This window comes from Hydra vulgaris, chromosome 09 (genome assembly GCF_038396675.1).
Source record: "Hydra vulgaris chromosome 09, alternate assembly HydraT2T_AEP".
NCBI classification, from domain to species: domain Eukaryota; kingdom Metazoa; phylum Cnidaria; class Hydrozoa; order Anthoathecata; family Hydridae; genus Hydra; species Hydra vulgaris.
In genome coordinates, this window is record NC_088928.1 from 50,002,501 (window position 1) to 50,023,761 (window position 21,261).

General features: G+C 28.1%; 2 protein-coding genes across 3 annotated transcripts in view; one reads left to right on the plus strand and one right to left on the minus strand.

Annotated features, from left to right (window-relative positions):
• LOC100211237 (leucine-rich repeat-containing protein 73) overlaps nt 1-841 on the minus strand; it is a 7,706-nt gene extending 6,865 nt beyond the window's left edge. Inside the window, exon 1 of the mRNA XM_065805982.1 lies at nt 698-841. The gene's annotated coding sequence lies outside the window, so the exon portion shown is untranslated. The remainder of the gene's footprint in view (nt 1-697) is intronic.
• Nucleotides 842-13,859: 13,018 nt separating this feature from the next.
• The window catches only part of LOC100203926 (reticulocyte-binding protein homolog 2b), an 80,225-nt gene continuing 72,823 nt past the window's right edge, over nt 13,860-21,261 (plus strand). For both annotated transcript variants that reach the window (XM_065805983.1, XM_065805984.1), the window contains exon 1: nt 13,860-14,020. In XM_065805983.1, the coding sequence (XP_065662055.1) occupies nt 13,954-14,020 (67 nt within the window). In that variant the 5' untranslated portion in view covers nt 13,860-13,953. The remainder of the gene's footprint in view (nt 14,021-21,261) is intronic.

The following is a 21,261-nucleotide window of genomic DNA, read 5'->3' on the forward strand; positions in this document are numbered from 1 at the left end:
TTGGACCATGACATTAAATTATTAATTTTAGTCATTATATATTGTAAAAATATTTGAAAAACACATTACTTTTAAATATTATTAAAAATTGATTAAATAAATTTGTTTCGATGTCGTTTGAATTGAACTTTTTCCAATAATTCAAACTTTAACAAAAAGTTTTTTTTTTATTGATAGTAAAATTTTTTGCTAAAGAATTGAAAATGAAAAACGCGCTTTAGGGGCTGTGCATACGGATAAAATTCTTCCCGCCTAACTGGAATAAAAAAACAACAACTGAGATCTAGCATCTCCTTTAAAACTCATACAATTTTAATATTGCGTTCGTATGTAAAATTATTATCCTGCCTAAGCGAGGTCTCGCCTATGAATCATCGGGCTCCCGTTAAGGCGGAGTAAAAATTTTCATATGAACACAAGCTAAAAATTCGGTCGCAAAAAAAACGATTTTTGAAAAAAAATTTAACTTTCGTAAAAGTTTTTATTATTGGAAAAAAAATATAATTCAACCTGACATCAAATTTACAAACAACTAAATTTATTATTTTTTTATGAATGTAGTATTTTTCAATTATTTTTACAATACAAAATAAATAAAAATTAAGAATTTAAAGAGGATGACTACTAAAAAAATTAATATTTGTAACAAAAATTTAAAAAACACTATTTGATTCAAATTAGTTAAAATATATCTTACAACATAAATATCGCTAAATATGTCGATCTTTCATAAAAAAGCAGAAAATTGTCATAATCACGTTAAAATAAAGCTTTAATAACTACACTTGCAACACGAAGAAGTTTTAGTAATGTTTAAACTTTGAAAGCAATGCAAAGTATAATAAGCATGATATTCTTTTTTTAACTTTGACGTCATCTTTTTTAAGAATGATTTTTAAACGATTTGTATCTTTTTGATGAAACGCCAATAAACCTTTCAAGTCAAATTTTACATTAAGGAAATTAAAAACTCTGTTAAGACCGTATTTACCGTTATTTAAGTAAAGAATTGCAGAACTAACACCCACTTCAAGCAAAAATCTTGTAACAAAAATATTTTTTGATCCTAACTGAAATACATTATGTCATTTGTTATAAACTCTTCTTTTCAATGTATAAAAGTTTTTTTACTTCTTTAAATATTTTAAAATATTGCCATTGAACTTGGAATTTTTGAAAGAAAAAGACTTCAAAACAAAAATCATGATAACGTTGAAAAAGTTGCTAATTTAGTTTCACGTAGAACAGTTAAGTATGACTTTGATATTAACGATACATTAAGAGATTTTATAAAGTCAATTCTAATGAGAAATTTGCCAATGACAGTTGCTGATGAAATGGGGAAGAATGAAATAATTAGAAAAGCTTTTCAATTTTTTGGTGTGACATGGAATCGTCAGAAAACAAAAGAATTTATTCTTAAAGCTGCTAATCAAATTTATGAAATTATTGGAAAAGACATAGAAAATGTATTTCCATCATTAATGTTTAATTCAGCGTCTCATCTCAATACAAATTTTTCTGGAAGTATTTTGTTTACAAAAGACGGAAAATTGTATGATCGACTTTGGGATCGCTCACTAAGCACGGACAATTTGGGACGGTTTAGCCGATCAGCTGATTACAATGCTTACGAAAGTAGGGAAAGTAGTAGACGATATTTACTCAACTTGTTCAGATTAAGGTAAGAACATGATCAAAGCTTCTGATAGTATCAAAGAAATGCAAAATCAAATGATTATTTGTAATGAATTTGTTGAGGAAGCACAAAAGTTTGATCTTGAAGATTTTGATTTGCTTGATCGAGTCAATCTCGAAGAAAAAGTTGTTGTTGAAAATTCCGAAAATACAGATGACGAAAGCGAAAGACAATCGCAAACCCTAGAGCATGGAAGAAAGTTAAATGTGTTAGAAAGCATCATTGGTACAATCTGCACCAAGATGTTTTGTGAAGCGCTCGTTTGCCAATTAGCTCCTAAAGACGTTACTGAGTCTTTTGAAGCCACTCTTTCTGAAATAAGAAACTTTATAAAAAATACACGAGCGCCTAAATATGATGCAATTTTTGCTAATCTTAAGAGACCACGCAAAGATATTGCTCCGAGATGGGGTAGTACGTATATTATGGTATCAGACATGTTTGAAAAACTTGCTATATATGAAAAGATTGGGACGAATCGAAATAACCGCGACCTTAGATTAAATGATTAAATCTGGAAATTTATTGAAGAATATACAAAAGTATTTGAACCATTTTTTTTTGCAATGAAGGATGTTCAAAGATCAGACTATATCATGTCAGACTTCTTTTTACGATGGATGAAAAGGCAATGAACTTGGAAAAAAGTTCCGATGGAAAAAACGGTTTTGAGTATCTGTCGTTTGAAAAAATAAATTTTTTTTTGTTTTGAAATAATTCTAATGTCTTAAGATTCTAAAGAGTTACACATCAATCAATAACAGAATAATGACTTTATCGAGGTTGTTTTCCTGAACAAGACATGTTGACTTGTACAGGTAAAGTACAATAAGGGCGCGTGTGGCCAGAAACTCTTGCCGGAAATAATTCCAGTAACTTGGTAGCGTATTTTTAGAATATATATATGTATGTATGTATATATATATATATATATATATATATATATATATATATATATATATATATATATATATATATATATATATATATATATATATATACATATAACATAAAATTATAAATAATGACTCGCACAAAATTTACATAAAGAGAAAATATCAAATTCAATTTAAATTAGGAAATTTACTTTAAAAAAATTTTATACGAGATTTTTTACCTGAAAAAGAAAGTTTAATATGACATTCTTATTGGGTAGCATATAAAAAGAAAAAAAAACGTGGGAGTAAAAATTATACTAATGTAATAGCCAGCCCAGTGGGCATGGTATGTTTTTATTAGGTTTAAACCTAATAAAAACGCCCAAACGTCCAAAAAACGTGCTGTGCCCACTGGGAGAGGTAATGCCGCAGCGCCCTAAATAAATTTATTATTGCGCTCTCGTTCCATAAGACTTCTTAAAATTATCTTAAAATACTTTGTATAAATATTATAAATCTTGTGCATATTTTATTTATTAATTAGGCCCGTAGCAACCGGGGGGCAGTACGGACATTTGCCCCTTTCCCGCCCCCCTCTCCAATAATTTTTAAAATAAATAATTTTAAAGAATTGACTGAAAAATGACTTAAAAAAAAAAGAATAGGTTCTTAATACTATTTCGGGGTTGTACTAATTCCCCCCCTACCTCCCACCCCTCAATATAAATTTTGATCTTACGGGCCTGTTAATAACATTAATAATAATAATAGTTATTATTTGTATTATAAATATATAAAATCATTATGAATAATAATTATTAATACGTTATGGATACGTGTTTTTTGACTCATCTTTTTTAAAAAATAAAAAATAAAATTATTTTTTGCGTCTTAACTTTAGCATTACTGTTTTTCCTATAATTAATGTTTATTTTTCAAAGTTTCTTAGAATACATACACATACATACTAGGGTGGAGTGAATTTTAGTTTTTTTTACAATTCGTTTAGCCCAGGCTAAACATGACATACTTTTGAAAAAAATTGTTTTTCAAAAGTATGTCATGTTGGGTCTCAAAAGAAGCAAAATTTTATAAAAATTTCAAAAATAACAATTATTTTAAAAAAAAAATTGTTATTTTATAATTTATTGCAGAAAAAATGACCTTTCAAACTAAAAATGAAAAAAGTTTATTTTTTTTTAATTATAATTTTAAAAAAATTTTAAATAATAATTTTTTTATAAAATAATTGTTATTTTTGAAATTTTTATAAAATTTTGCTTCTTTTGAGACCCAACATGACATACTTTTGAAAAACTTTGTTTTACATAATATTAGGGAACCCATTAAAATTTTAAAGGTCTTGAGGAACCTCAAGATAATTTCCTAGAGCATTGATATTTTTCCAGAGTATTTCTAAAATGAATAGACAACTTTTGCACACCCAGGCTAAACGAATTGTAAAAAAAACTAAAATTCACTCCACCCTAATACATACATCTACTAATATAGCCGTAGTAACAGTGTAGTGTACATATATTAACTGACATAAATAGAGGCTTTAGGCTTTGGCAGGCATCTTTAAACTAAAAGCATTTCAATCTTTATTTAAATAGGATTTAGTTAGTAGTTAATAAATTAATCTAATTTATATTATAAGTTACAAAGTTAAATTACAGTGGATTTTTTGATGAAATAGCTTAAATAAACGGTTATAATTTATGTACAACTAAACGCATACAAATAAGAAAAAAATATTCGAACGCGTAAATATACAAATAATGATTGCAGACATTTTAATGATTTAAACGTACAACAAGAAACATCGCTAAAGCAATTAAAATATTTAATAAAATATTTTAATTGCTTCAATTTAAATATTTTAACATTTTATAAATTAAATTTTCAATTCTGCCTTTTTAAACATTTAAACGTTTTAAAATTTTCAATTTCAGTCAATTTATGAATTTTATTGATTTATGAGTCAGTTTATAAATTATTTTTGTTGTTGTTGCTGTAATTTGTCAAAACTATTAGGGTAATATAGCGTGGTCGCAAACTTTTAATAAACGTTCGCATATATTTTTTAAATGACTTTTACAATATCCAATTATTAAGAATAAGTATTTAACGTTATGGTAAATGATAAAATAGATAAAAGTTTTAGCATGTCGACATGCTCTAAAAAACTTTTGCCAAAATCAGTCAATTTAATTACTTGTTATAATTTTTTTTATTTTGTCAAAAAGATTTATTCGCCAATTGAATAGAAGTAAAATTTCTGACTTTTAACTTTTGTTTTGTATAATTAAAACACTAATTTATTCTACTTGATTTATCAGCTTAAAAAAAAAAATTAGAATTTTTTTAAATACTCAAAACTTTTGCAAACAATCATATAAAATGCAACTAGATGAAAACCCTGGAGTTAGACTAATTGGAGTAGGGGAAGTACTAAGGCGCATCGTAGGTAAATTATTAATTTAACAATAATTAGGCGGCCATGGCGCAGTGGTTAGAGTGCATACTTTAGAAGCAAAAGATCAACGGAGCTCTGGGCATATTTTGCGTTATCCCTAAGAAAAGAGGCGTGAACTTCTTAGTTAAATGCTCTTCCGCACTGCTTTATGACAAAATCGTGAGGGGTTCTAAGGGCTCCTAAAACAAAAAAAATTTAATTAAAAAAAAATACAAAAACAAACAAATAAAAAGCTACGGTTCGAATAGAGAAATAAAAGAAACAACTTATACTTTAATTGTATTAATTGTTAAGCTGCCTTACACAATATCCAGATTATTTGTCTAACAGTTTCAATTTAAATAATAAATGCTAACAGAATCCGTCGAAGCTCTTTGTGTCCGGCGGACAAGAAACATCCTCTCAAGAAGGCATGACTTAAGGTGATCCTCTTCCTTAGGATTACACCTTTGACGATGGATGTAAATACAGCTACTATGTAAACTAATAAAAATAGTGGTTTATTGTAAAATCGCCATTATTAGCAAAGAACGTCGGTTTGATGATGTACTACAGCCTTTATTAAAGCTTATTTTCTATATCATGACTTCACAAAATTACAATAACATAAATATAGTTTTTTTAAGATCTCCATTTCAGAGCACATTATCACATCTTCCTTTCCTTCTTTAAATAAAATGCTTTACTGTTTATTTTCCAGAATATTTTAATATTTCCTCCATATTTTTATAGGACGTTTTTCTCTGTTTTGGTATGTCTTTAGATTGGTAAGAGCCTCTTAGTTGTGTCGGCAGAGTAGTTGTTATTTTCTATAATGGCGAAAACAATTCGTTCTGGGAATATTCCTCATCTTTCTTATCTTTAGTTGGTGTCGGATTAAACTGTATATCTGTTCTATTTTCTATTTTATATTTATTACCTATTTTCTTCATGTGTGAAGCATTCGGATTTTTGCGAGTTATTAGCGGGAGAATTGGCAGTAATCATTATACCGTTCTTTGTCATAATTGTTTAGGATTTGAACTTAAACAGTGCCGTAGTTTTGTTATATCTTTTTTGTTTTATCGGTACTGTGTTCCAGTATTTAAATTTGGATTTTTTGCGTAGTATTTTAAATCTTGGTATTTTTTTCTGTATAACATTTTCTTGTCTCTTTTTGGTTTGATCATCGATATTTGCATCAACCCTTGTCTAAAATGAAGGTATTGTAAAACCTGTAACGAAACTAAACATAAGTGTATATGACAATATTTGGGTTGTGCAATAGAGGATTGTTACGGAAGGAGAACAGGAAGTAGCATAATTGCTTTTTCCAGTCTCTTTGCTATGTGTTGCTCGTATTAACTGTGTCCCAAACTTCTTCTGGTAATGGTGTGAATAATAGTTTGGCTGGTGCATTTTGCATACCAATATAAAAGCTTATTTGTGTAATCAAACGAAAAACTGCTGAGTGGTTTCATCTATATGTTGATCCATTTTGTGACAAATAAAAGTTTCATAGCTTGGGTTTACTTGGAGTTCGAAATGCTCATTAAAAGTTTCGACAGCTTGTTGATATGTGGTTAGTGTATCTCGAGGTATAATGTTTTCATAAATTTCGTAAATGTTATCCCCAATTAAAGTTAGAAGTAACAAAAGTTTAAGTTCATTGCCTGTAATTATGGGTGAATTATGGGTGAATTATGGCTGAACTATGGGTGAATTATGGGTGAACTATGAGTGAATTATGGGTGAATCGCAAAGTAAATCAAAGCATTTAATGTAGCGTTTCCAGAAAGTAAGTTACTTTCTAAAAAACTTACTTGCGTCTTCGGTATATGAAAATGGTCGAAAGTTTGGTAAATTAAGGCTTTTTATAGCCATGAATAAATACGATGTTTATAATAATTTTCGTTAAAATTTTTATTCTATTTTAATTCGACGTAACCACAGGTTGCTTTTAAAGCTTTCACAAAAGTATTTTGATCAAAATTTACATAACTTTTAAGAACTATTCCAAAATTTGAACAACATCAGCACCCATGGATGAAATAATTAGTTATTTGTAGTTGCAAACCTTATTTGAAACCAATACGCGTTTTGAGAATCACATTAGGAAAGTTTTTACTATAAATTCCCGGGAAATATTAGACTGGATATACCTATAATAATTAAACAAGCACCTTATCATCTATTATCATCTATGAAATTAACTAAAAACTATGTAAAGCAAATTTCAGATCAAAGCACAGTTTTAAAAATAAAAAGCTCTACCAAAATTGAGCTCAAAGATCTTAAAAAAGTATCATTGATCGACAGACAATGCAGAGAAAATTACCGCAGTTGTTTCTATCAAACCAAAGTCTATGTATATATATATATATATATATATATATATATATATATATATATATATATATATATATATATATATATATATATATATATATATATATATATATATATATATATATATATACATACCGTAAACAAAAAGCGAATGTGAAAGTACTAGGATAAACGTCTTACCGCTTGTAAGACGTTTATCCTAGTACTTTCACATTCGCTTCTTAAAGCAAAGTTTTGTTTTAAACTAGAGAAAATTTCGAGATGCACAATACCGACGATATAATTGATATTGTTTAAAAAATGTCTCTCGCAAACAAACAAAAATCTGGATACTGCTGCTGCATAAAATAAAAAGAAAATGAAAAAAGAAAAAAAAATGTTGCAAACAAATCGTGAAGTTGAAAATGGCAGTATGACACCATTAGTTTTGGGTACAAACAGAGGAGTGGGTACGGAATGTCAATGCTTATTAGAAGACTGGCAAAAAACTAGCTAAAAAACAAAATAAAAAGTACTCCGCTACTAGAAATTCAACTACATAATCGGTGATTTTAATTTAAATTGCTACGCTAACCAATTAAAAATTTTTATAATGATATTTTTGAAAATGGGGCGATACCGTGAATAAACAAACGTAATAGAATTATATCATCATCAGCCTCATTATTAGACAATGTAATTACTACAGATATTTTTAACTTATCTATAAAAAAAGGCATAATTAAAAGTGACGTCTCAGATCACTTTCCAATTTTTTTTTCTATTAACGTAGACAACATAAAACAGTTTTATCGAAAATAAACCTCTCATTTTTTACAGAAACAAATTGTATAGCATTCAATTATCTTTACTTAATTGGAATTCAATTATCTTTACTTAATTGGAATCACATTAATGATTCTAACGACGCTAATTTAGTTTACAATTCGTTTTTTTAACATTTTTTGAAGTATATGATATTAATTTTCCAAAATATAAAATATTTAAAAAAAAAGAAAGATATAAAGTCGCTATGGATTACAAAAGAATTCAAAAAATGTTCTAAAAGTTCTAAAAGTTTTAAATGTTCTAATCAAGCAAAAATTGTATATCAAATACTTAAAAACAAAATCATTCGAAAATAAAACATTTTAAAAGACTTATCTTAAATAATTTGAAGTCCAAAGAAAAATGTTAAAAAAAAATTATTACATAAATTTACAAGAATTGAATGTCAGTAATTACCGTCCTACCTCTGTTCTCTCTGTTTTTTCTAAAATTTTAGAGAGAATTCTTTATAAGAAAATTTTCCAACATCTGTCTCAAAATAACATATTATATAAAAATCAATATGGGTTTAAGAAAAATAACTCTACTGAGCACGCTATACTAAAATTAACTCAATATATTACAGATTCATTTGAAAAGTCCAAATTTACTTTAGGCATTTTTGTTGACTTATCAAAAGCATTTGATATGATTGACCATAAAATCCTTTTCAAAAAACTAGAATATGGAATCACAGGAAATTTTCTTAAGCTAATAAAAAGTTATTTACGCAATAGAAAATAATTTGTTCATTTCGACCAATCATCGCGATCTCAACTATTAGAAATAACTTGCGGAGTTCCTCAAGAATCTGTACCAGGACCTCTCCTTTTTCTCATTTACATAAACAACCTCTATGAAGCATCCAATTTGATGACAGTTATGTTTGATGATGAAACAAATTTTTTTTTAATCTCATAGCGACATAACGACATATTTTTAAATTTTGATTTATTTATAATGTTTTTACGAATTCTTATATAAAAAAATATTTATTTGACTATATACTGATCTTCTGCAAGACTCCGCGTTTTTATTTTATATGCATTTTTTTTTCATTTACTTTATTCTAATAGTTAATATGAAGGAACAAAAAAACAAAAAAACAACCTACTTAGTGGACCATTAGAGGCGTCCGCTATAAGTGGCCAGCCGATAACCGAGATGTGATATAGTGGCTAATAATTGGCTAGCTAATTTTGACGGCTGCCACTAATGGCCCACTAAGTAACCAATAAGCAAAACTACAGTGAGCCGCTCAAAATGTCTATATAGGTCCACTGAAAATCCGCTATAGAATGTTTGCTGGGTATTTGATTGCAATCCAAACAATCCTTAAATCCCAGATTAAAACCGTATTTAAAATTTTTTTTTTTTTTAAATTCGAACTTTTTTAAGTTTCATGTTCATTACTAACATATTTGCATAAGTGCATTTTAACAGTAACATAACTTCAACTGCTGAAAACTAATGAGTTTTTTTTTCAAAATTAATTTAAAATTAAGTTAACAAAAAACGTAGCCAGTGGTTGTAAAAAACTTTTAATCATTTTTATTTAATGTTGATAGCTTTGACAATAAATGCATATGAATACAACGCTACAAATGTGCGTTTTGAACAATTTTAAACGCTATTTAAGTTTTAAATGAAATTTCCTGGTATTTTTTGTGTAGTTTTGCGCAGTTCAAAAGTTCTGTTTATTTTGATTTGATATTTCTGTATAAGTTCAAAGCTGTAAAAATGCAAATATTTGCAAAAATACAGGGGTGTAGAACTAATACAAAACGCACTATCTCTACATTTTTATGGTAAAAGTTAATTTGAAGCATATACATTTTTCGTTATGCTATTGCATTTCCAGAAATTGACATAAATATTCAAGGAAACAACAAAATTATATCCAAACAGACTTTAATATATTTAACTGCATGCAACTTTTGAGAGGAGTGAAGAAACTTGAAAATAATTAAAAAAACTTGATTAAAAAATTTTTTTTCTTTGAAATGAAAAACATAAGCCAAGCTTCTGTTCATTCAGACCCTTAAAATGCCTGAAAATGTTTTGGAAACAAATTTAATAAAAGTTTGAGTTACTTACCCATTTTCTGTCATTCCAAAAGTATATTTTTTAAATAAAAAATCAAAAAAAGTTTCAGAAATACCATAAGTAAAAACAAATTAGTTTCGACTACCTCTATCAGAACGTATTTTAATGATATCTTTTCTCAAAACAAACACTTTAACTAAAAATAGTTTAAAAACCGCAATGAAAACATTTATACAACAAACTAATGCCTCTGATGAACATATCAACAAATCTAGAAAAAAACACGTAAGAATGGAACGAGAAGCTTTAACTGATGCTAAAAAAATGGTATATAGATGAAAAACGAAACTAATAATAAAAAAAATCAAAGGCTACAAAATGTATCATAAACTATGAAGATGATGCAAGCATACCAAGAAAAAAGCAAAAAGAACCTCTATGTAGAAAATACAGCGCACGATTCCATGATTTGATAGTTCAATATGAAAATAATTTGTGTCAATTGTCGTTTTACAATCAGATATGTACTTTAACACAATATCAACACGGCACTGAGTTTTTTTGCACTAAAAAGTGCAGGGCTGTATCAAGGCTGCTTTGCGCTTTGGTCAAACAAAGAAAACTGCGCTAATTTCCCCCCTTCCCCCTCCCCACCTCCTCAAAAAATGATTTATTGTTTACAAAATTTATCACATCAAGTGTAATATACAATTTATCATGATTGCTGCAAAAACGTCAGTTCAGATTCACTTTTCTGGCTTTTTATTGATTTTGATGAATAGGGCAAATTTATTAGTTAAGTTTCCTTCTTCAATTGGAGGCAAATTCACTAATGATGTTAACAAAATTAAGGGTGTCACCCGCTTCATGTTCAATTGTAACAATAGCCAGACTAGACAAACTTTCTTGGCCCGTAGTCGATCTCATCTAGTTTTTTATGAGCCTTAGTTTACTGAAACTTTTTTCACACGTAGCAATTTTGACAGGTGTGGTGAGGAAAATACGAATAGCAATTGCCGCGTTAGAATAAGTACAGTCAATGAATATTTATAAATGAGCTGCAAAATGTCAGTTGGGCTAGATTTTTTTATAATTGCATCAGTTTGATATTTAAAGTTTGCCATTTTTGACTGAAAATTAGAAAAATCTAAATCATATCTGAGATAAATGTTTGGCTTTTATCATAAGTTCATCCACTGAACCTTTACAGAGAGAATGCCCACAAAGGAAGTCAAAATCGAAGGATACAGCAGACCTCAGATCGCCACTTATATAGTGTAATAATGCTGTCAGAAACAAGGTTGCACAGAGATCCAAATTCTGTTTCTGCTGTTACAAGATAGAAGTTGTCTTTAGCTTCATAAAGTGCCATCCTCTTTGCTTTACACTTCCTCTTGATTGGAAAGCCATTTTCAGTTACATTTTGATTAGATATTTCTGCAGCATCTTTGATGATGTTGTCCACCCTAACATCTCTCAAATTCTAAATAGAAGCCTTCAACCATTTGATTTTTTTTGTGTACAATATCAATTGAAATGTTTTTATACTGAGCAGTTTGTTTTTCCGGTCAATTAAAGAAAGAATTTTACACCAGAAATTAAACAAACACAAATATTCTGCACTGCAAACTGTGACAACATTTGTCATGGTATTGTGAATAATGAATTCCAAAACTTGAAGACCTTATTTGAGTTGTCTATGCAATAGTGTGATTGGTTATTTTTTTTGGCAGATCACCTTGTATCACTGTTTTCTTATAATGAAAATGTCAATGTTTTCACCAGTTTTTCCCACCTGGATGTAGAATTTGAAAAAAAGTTAAGATGGTTTGAACTTTTCAAACTTTTGAAAAAACGTTTATGATTGGAGTTAAAGATGGTTTGAAATGTAATCATGACCTCATCATCATGGACACCAACAAAATTCAAAGTGTGAGCAGCATATGGAACAAATCTTGCTGAATCACAGAGCGAATGGAGGTGAGCTTTTTACAATTTTACTAGTTTCATAATTGATAACTCTCTGCAAATCAAAATCCATGATCTTTCTATCTCAATGTTTTTTTCGAGAGCTTTCCAATCAGAATATAGCATTTTGGTGTTCATTACTATTTTCATGTTCGGGAGTTCTTGGGTTTAGTTTTTCCAATCAAAATTTTTTTTTGAAATTTCTTAGATATTGTTGGTTTTCGTTGTTGAAAATAACAAACAGAAAAAACAAAACAACGAATCTCTTTTACTTCTGTACAGGAACCAATGGTGAACAAATTTTACCATTTGGATGAATTTTTTCATATCGTTTTGTGCTGAAGTGTCGTATTTTGTTGTCAAAATCACACAGCGTATTTGGAAATTTCTTTTCTTTCTTGCTCTGGCCCATGCTGAATCAAAAAACATCTTATTTTGTCCGTTACTATAGGTCAAGTTGCTGGATCCCTGTGTTGAAATTTTTTTGATAAAATTGGTGGAAAATCTGATATTTCTGAATGAAGTTCATTCCACCCATTTCAACTCGGTCAAAAAGCTGGAAATTTTCATCTACTGTTGTTATTTCTGAATCATTTGATCGAAATTCTGCTTGACTTTGGCTGATGAAAATCTCCTCTTCAATTAATTACAGATGATGATCTGAACTTAAGTCATTAACTTGAATTTTCAACAAATATCATCTGAAATAAATCGCTTTCCATTGCAGAGTTTGTTACCAACCATTTCTTGAAAGAATTTTGTAGTTTCTCATCACTTTCTAAGCGCTGTCTTCTTTTCTTCTTAAATTCAGTGCCAGAAAATTTTTTGGTTCATTATAATTCATTATTGAATCTCAATGTTCACAAGTTATCAACTATGCTTTAAATAAGTTTTGGAAACCAAAGAAGACGTTTTGGAAACGTTTTTTGCAATCTAAAAAATGATGTTTATGCAGTGTATTTTAATTTTAATTTGTATTTTGGAGTATTTTGCGCCCTCCTAAGTTTGGCACCTCAGACCTCGGTCCGGCTGATCCCGCCCTTAGGACGGTCCTGCTTGTTGGTTTCATTATTGCGTAATAGATTGATCTATTTTTCTGTTTACTAGTTTTCATATGTAAATTTGGTTTTCTCAACCTTATTGTTTAAATTATTTTCTCATTGATAATAAAGGTAATTAATTTTATTGAGAAAAACAAAAACTCCTTTTTTTAAAATTTTTATTATAAAAAACAAATTTCTTTATCTATTGAAAAAAAAATCCCAATGAAAAAATGTTTTCCTTAAAAAAAAAAATCAAACTTTTAAGATATTGTCCGAATGTAGGCTAACTTTCCCTTTTGAATTTTTGTATTTTGAAAATAGGAAAGAAAAAAAATTGTTAAGTGTTGTTCATTTACAATTACAAAAAGTACGTGTTTAAAAGTCCATGAAAAATCGAAACTAGGTTGCTTATTACATTCGTTTGTACGAAAATATCACTGAAGAAATTCTAATTCAAAAAATCCTTCAAATTTAATTCAGGGAACTTAGGATTGCTTGTTTTAGACTCCTATTGGTGTGTATAATTAATCCATAAAAAGTTTTTATAGCATGTTTCATTGACACATATTTAAAATACTATTTCATAATTGACTAACTGTAACGTTCGATTTTAAGCGATTTTGAGCAGCTTCGGTTTTTATCTCGTTTGACACGTAATTAATATTGTCGGCTATCGTAGTCTGAGATATATATAAACATGTAAATATGGCTACCAATGTGTTGGTGTTAGTAGCAGTCATACTGTTGTATTGGTTTACAATTTTTTCTGAAGGTATTTTGTCTTACAATTAAAATAAAAGTAATTTTTATAGCTGCATTATTTTATATTTAAAAGCGCTTTAGGTTAGTTTTTAGATAAAGATTGAAGCGTTTAAAAGTCGAAAGCAAATGTTTTGTATTATTTATTCACTTCAAGAGTAACTTATGTTTTATTGATGAATAATTAATCCGTTTTAATATTGAGTAATAAAGTGAATTATTATTTAAATTTTGATGATTATACTTTATTAATTAAAAAGAAAGTAACGTACATGCAATCTCTTTTTAAAAAAAAATCACTACTATTATAGCAGTGATTTAAAAAAAAAGAGGTTGCATGTAATCCAACTTGAGTGAATATAGCAGTGCTATATTCACTGAAGCTGGATTTTTTTAATTGATCAGAATTAATATTCTTAGAATGCCTAGCAAATAATGGTTATTTCAATTACCAATTTTCTGCTTCAACCTCAATAGAGATTGAAATAGTTTCAGTTTGCAATAAGTTAAATTCAATAATAAATAAATCTTTTGAAAGCAATGATGTGAAAATAATAGTAAATCTATTCAAAAGAGATTGTCGTTTATTTAATTAATCTATTTAAAGCAATTTCTATTTAAAAATTTAATTTGATCAAACTTCCCCTATCAAGGGTACATTGATACATATCAACGACACTTTGAATAATGTCCAATACGATGACAAAATCAAATGCAATGACAATGACAAACATAAAGTATAAAAAAAAAACATAAACCTAATTTTTCTAATTTTAGTCATTATCATATTGCGCTATATCAAAATACAATTATTTTAAAATTAAAAAGGAAATTATCTTACCTATTTCTATCTTGATTCCAATATTTGACATCATAGACCAATAAAGTCTTAATTTTTTTAATATAAAAAAGTTCCAGATGAGTTAATTCTCAAACTTGAGCTAAAATAGGATCATGGGGCCATTTTACTGCATTTTATTATATATTTATTTAAATTCATTTCATTATATATTATATTATTGTTTATTAAATTTCTTGTTTTGTTGTAAACACTTGGTGTTATGTACATCTAAAATTACAGTTATAACTTTATTGATGTTCATTACCTCTGTTTTGTATTAATGTGCTTAATTTTATTATAAAATTAAGAAATAAAGTTAGTTTAAAGTACCAAACAATTATTAAGATAAAAAAACTCTTAACAAATTAAAAAATATGTGTGTTTACCCACAGGATTTTAGCTAACCAGGTGCACCGCAGAATTCTTAATTGGTTTAAAATTCCCAAAATTCAATGATCTTTTTTTTTTTTTTTTTTGTAACAGGACAGTTTCAATAAAAATCTCAATGTTTTAAGCAATAACAATAAATATTCCCAATATTACAAAAATGTGGTAAAAAATTTATTCCTGGCTAACACCCTGAATCAATATCAATATCAATTTAGACTTAAAAAACTCTAAATTGAGTTATGGAAATGAGTTATAGAAATGTTAAGATAGGAGAGAATTCCAAAGTATTGATGTGTGATGAAAGAAGACAAATAAAAGATTTTAGAACTTGAAGAGGTACAGTAACTTGAAGAGTAACTTGAACAGTAACTTGAAGAGGTACAGTAAAATGTTTTGACTTTGTTAAATGGCGAATCAAGCGAGAACAAGTTTTTGTTTGATGGAACTAGATACGATATCTCATTTGAGCAGTAACCATAATAGTATTTGTAAAAAAAAGAAATATAACCTTGCTATGGTGGGATAGTGGCTCAAGCTTGGTAGGAAGCACAAGTCAAACTGCATTTATAGTATATTTTTAGATACATGTTATAATAGATTTTTAAATACATATTTCTTTGTCTAGAAAAGAAAGTCATCTATAGAAGAACTAGTTCAAATATGATAACATTTAAAACAATATGAAAAATAATACCAACTAATTTTATAATTTTTAACTAAATAATCTCTTCTATTCATTTGAGTCATAGATGCTGCAAAAAAAACAACCAACAGACACTTTGACCCTCTGGTGTTTTCCTATTTTTATCTTAGAAGTTAGGCCCTAGAGACTTTTGAAAAATCTTCAGCAGCCTTGTTAACAAAGGAAGGTCTAACATTCCATCTCTCATTCATGAGACTGATCTTATTTCTATACCAAGGATAAGGCAGAACTGAATGTCTAAGTTATTGTTAGACATTCAAATCTCTCCAGCTTCCGTTTCTAAAGTCATATCTCAATTAAAATCTACTACAGCTTGTGGTTCAGACAACATTCCTGTCATAGTCAGAAATTTTTAAAAAAATTTCACCCTATATCTTAGATTTTTCTAATTTTTAAACAGTTGAAAGTACTTTCAACTCTTTAAAAAAACTGTTGGCCAGGCCCCTCTTGTCCCTTCGGAATTGCAATGTTTGTTTAAAGGATTCAAGACACATAACTTTAAAAATATTTAATCTTTTTACTTAAAAATTTGAACCTGGCTATTTTCAGGGGTGGCGAATCCAATGAAGTGATCAGAAAGGTGAAAAAAAATATTTTAAGTACCTGTATTTATCAATTTAAATAAATTTAGACAATTTTTTATATACCTGATTTTAATACTCAAGAAACCCATGTGGCCTTGATGATATCAAAAATAAATTTATTACACCTCATTGTATATTCATTGATCTTTAAAAAAATATAAAGATTTTGATATCCAAATATATGGATTTTCAAATATGGATAATGGGGCATTGGGTCTTTTGTGAAGACAAATATCATTTGTCTTCACACTTTGTGTGAAGACAAATATCACGGGGAAGATCGTTTACTAGCTTGACACTGAATGGGCGCAGACCATAAAACTTGGATTTTGCTTAATTTTACATTAATATGCTCACTTTTAAAAAGTTAATATGCTTCTCCTATGGTCATTAGCATGTGACGAATTTGTTTCTATAAGAAAATAAAAATTGTTTACAAAAACTGAAAACCTTATTAAATAAAATGCGATTCCTACATATAAACAATGTGTCTTCTCTTTTGTTTTCTTATTAATAGCGACATCTTTGCATCCTAGAGCCATTCTAATAATATCTTCTTGCAAATAAAAATCAAGAACATCATCCAAACGGGCGTAGTCAGGGCCTGATTCTGAAATATCAGAAAGTAGTATATTTTCATGTTTACAAACTTCTTTTAAAAGGTATTTTCTTTTGTTTAAATCAGCAGGTAATGCTGAATTAATTTTTTAAAGTGCCTTTTCAAAACTCTGTGGAGATAAAAAGGACTGTTCAATATCAGATGTTGATTGGTTCACCAATCTACATTTTATATTGAGCTAAACTTTTGCTTCTTTTTTTCGCGATCTTTTTGACAAACTTCCTCTTTTTCCTAGTCACTCATGCTAGCTCTTTCATTTTTCATTCGATTAGTTTCAGCAATCCGGTATTCTGGATGTTTCTTTCTAAATTTTTTCAAAATGTCATAGAGGAAAAAAATACTTTTGCCATTCAATTCAGTAACCTAAAAATACGCAAAGTAAAAAAAATCAGTTTCATTGAAACTGATTTAACACTTTTTTTTTCAAATAATTAGATCTTTTAAATCATGCACAGAAATTCGAAATGCTGTTCACTTTGGCATAAAATTTAAGATATTTTCAAGATACTTAATTGCAATTTATGATAATAATTTTAAAAGACATAATCATTGTCAGAATGATTATTACATTCTGACTATGAATATGATGCAGATATAAACAATCTACCTCTTTAAATAACTGTTTTCTTTAAATATTTTAAAGAAAACAGTTCTCACGGCAATAGGCAAGTGACATCCAGTTAGGAAACATACTGCAACAGTGGCAAGTGTTATTGCTAATTCAGGAGGTGATATTTTAATTTTATGCTATCTTTTTCAATTGTATTTAGAATTGTGGAGAATGTTGTAACTAAAGGAGAAATGATTATCAAACATATTGGTCACTTGCACTCAAAATTTAGCACAATAAACTTATTTAACTCTTTCAATCAATAGACAAATCTGGTTTTGGTATCTAAAATTAGAAAATAATAACTGAATTTTTTTTCTTTAGTTTTGAGATAGAGTTTCTTTGTTCATACAAGTAAAATTTAATAAACGGATGGAGGAGGTTTTAATAAGCTCAGAGTGACTGGGAAAATTTTCCAAAAGTTAATAAACATCAACTTCCATGTATTAAGCACTTAAGAGTACCACATTTTTTTTTCCTTTGGTTTTTCATAATTCTAGCATTCTCAGAAAGCACATGCGGTTGCACACCTCCATCCACTTTTAAGTTTGCATCTTTTAACCTTTAAAGTGTTTCAATAATTTGCTGTAAAAAAGGAAACAAAATTATTAAGAAATATCAAGTTTTAAATAAATAAGCTAGAAAAATTTAATAATTAAAAAAAGAAAATTAAATGAAAAAATATTTTTTTAATAAAGTTTTTAGGGATCGTCCGTAAATTATGTCATGCAATTTTTGATCATTTTTACCCCCTCCCTCCTTGGTCACAACATCGTAACGCTTTAATAATAATAAGTCCTGTATGAGTTATCACAAAACCACGACTCCCCTTCCCTAGAGCGTGGCGTAATTTATGGATACCCCTGTATTCTTTTTTGTGGGTGGTTTTTATTTTTAGCTTCCAAGTTTCATACAAGTAGAGGGAAAAAAAAAATTATATTTTATAACAATTTAACAACAATTGAAAGTTTTGATATGCAATTTATTAAAGATTTTTATCAGTCCGTATATTAGGAAAGTAATTTACTATGTATGCTAGAACTATGAGAAATTTTGTTATTTTTTTTCTTACGTTTATTCGTTTTTATGTGTTTTCGCTTTTAAAAATGTTTTAACCATATTTGACGTTTTTCACAATACTTATATAATAGGAGAATAAGAAAATAAGTTGCTATTTATTTGTAAAATATATTATTTGATTTTTTAAAAATAAAAAGATTATAATGTAAAAAAATAATAAAAAGTCATTAAAACTGAAAATGAATAAAACTAATAAATCTAAAATATTTAATTGTAAATTGATATAATATTGTTGTTGGAACTATTGTCACTGTCTTCGGATTCTTGAATTTGTTTATCTATACCAGATAGTTTATTTTCAGAAGAGCTTATTTCACTTTCAACTGGTATAGATGTAATCTCTCAGCTCAATATTTCTGGTTCAAAAAGAAATTTAACAATTTGATGTTTTTTTAAATATTTACATACTGCTTTTTTTAATATCTTGTTAATTGGTCATCTGTTCATACATGACTAATTCCAGCAATCAACATGCATTTTTCCAAGGTACTATGCTTCATACTAAGTCACTGATCTGTAGGGATAGTAGTGAGCGTTCTGAAACATCTTTCTTCTGCGCTATTAGATTTTTATATGTAAATAGTTTTTACCAAATTTCTAAGCAAGGAGATATTATAAAATGATCTTACCATTAATTGTATAGACTTCCATTCTTTGAAAACCGTTGCTTCTTGGAAGTTTGCTTTTTCAAGTGATTTGCGAAAATGTTCCATAAGATACTTTATATTTTTTAAACCATTATCTTGATCGTCTATCCAATATTTAGAATCTAACCATGACATGGACATGAACACAGGATTATCTCTGAATGTTGCAAATCGACTATTAGTTAAAAGTATCAATACGTTTATGCAATCTTTTTGTAGCTCCAAAGCTCTTTCAACATACTCGTGTTTTGTATTTATCATGTCATCAAATTTGATGGCAACATATTTCTTTTTTTTGTCACCAGCAATTATTTTCAGATTCAATTATAACAAGACCAACTTCTTTTTTAACGACAAATTTTCTTGCAGAGCTACTATATACTTTGCCAGCTTCCTATACAGCCAGTGCAGTCAACTGAGTTATTGTCAGGGCAATTTGTGGATCAACTTTGAAAGCCAACAAAACATTTCTTTCAAAGAAAAGCGACAAAGGACTCATTGCATCAAGCAAATCCAGATAAGCACTGATTTTGCATAGGAGGGTATAGTTTGTAAATTTCCTTAAGAGCTCCTCTGTTTTTGCCCTTGTTTCCTTACGATACCCTTCATTGTTTGCTAGTACATTTGGTACTAGCAAACAATGAAGGGTTTTAAATATGCTTTAATAGTTGATTGTTTTATTGAGTTATTGTCGTCAGTTATTGGGCTCTCAGACTTATTTATCACACTTGAAGTAGAAGAGTTACTAAATTTGTCTGATCGTTTAGCCATTTTTTGTTATTTTGTCGGTAAATGCCTCATAACCTGGAAGATAAGTAAAATAAGTAAGATTACATTCTTGTTTACTTTTTAGATGTGCTATATATTAAAAACATTAAACCTGATGACGAGTTACAACATTAGTTTTGTTTGAAAAAGAATTTAAAGAATTTCTAGCAGACCCCAATATTAAAGTTTTAATTTGAATGATGTTTTTATGCTTGGGGCAAAGTTTCCACCATATTTTTATGATAATGTTAACTTTTATAACTTCTTGACCAAGAAAATCGTGTTTCCATGATTGAACATTTTCTAATGATTTTTTAATGGTTTTGTACTCATTTTTTTTTCTCTCATATCTAATTCTTATCTGATTTTTTCTTATTTAAGCTGACCTCTTATTACATTGCAATAAATTAATAAATTTTGTAATGCAGAAAAAATTGAATAAAAAAATAGCATGGTTTTTTTTATAAATGTGTTTACAACATTTGATGCCTGTCTGAAATTGTTTCCTTTTTATTGTCCATTTTCCAATATTAATACAAATTACTAGAGATAATGAACATAACAATTGCTCTGTTTGAAAAAATGTATTTAAAAACTTAAAAAATAATTTTAAATAGGCTCCTAAAAATTTCATTAAAAAAATTCAGTAAATTAACCATGCACTAGCTCACAAGCTTTTGGAGCATCGCCAATAACAATAGTTCATCAGGAAATAAAGAGTTTATATGTACTAATATCAGGGTTTTAATGTACTATTTTAATAATCCAATGAAAGTATATATATAAATATATAAATTAGTAAAAAACACTTATCTAACTTTTTTCTTCAACTTGAAGTTTCACCATTGCTGGATCATCAGAAAGAGTTACTAAATCACAAAAAAAATTCAATTTATAGAAAAAATATTTTACAGGAAGTTATAAATTATTATTATAACTTCCTGTAAAATATTTTTTTCTATAAATTGAATTTTTTTTGAGATTTAGAAACTCTTCCTAATGATCCAGCAAT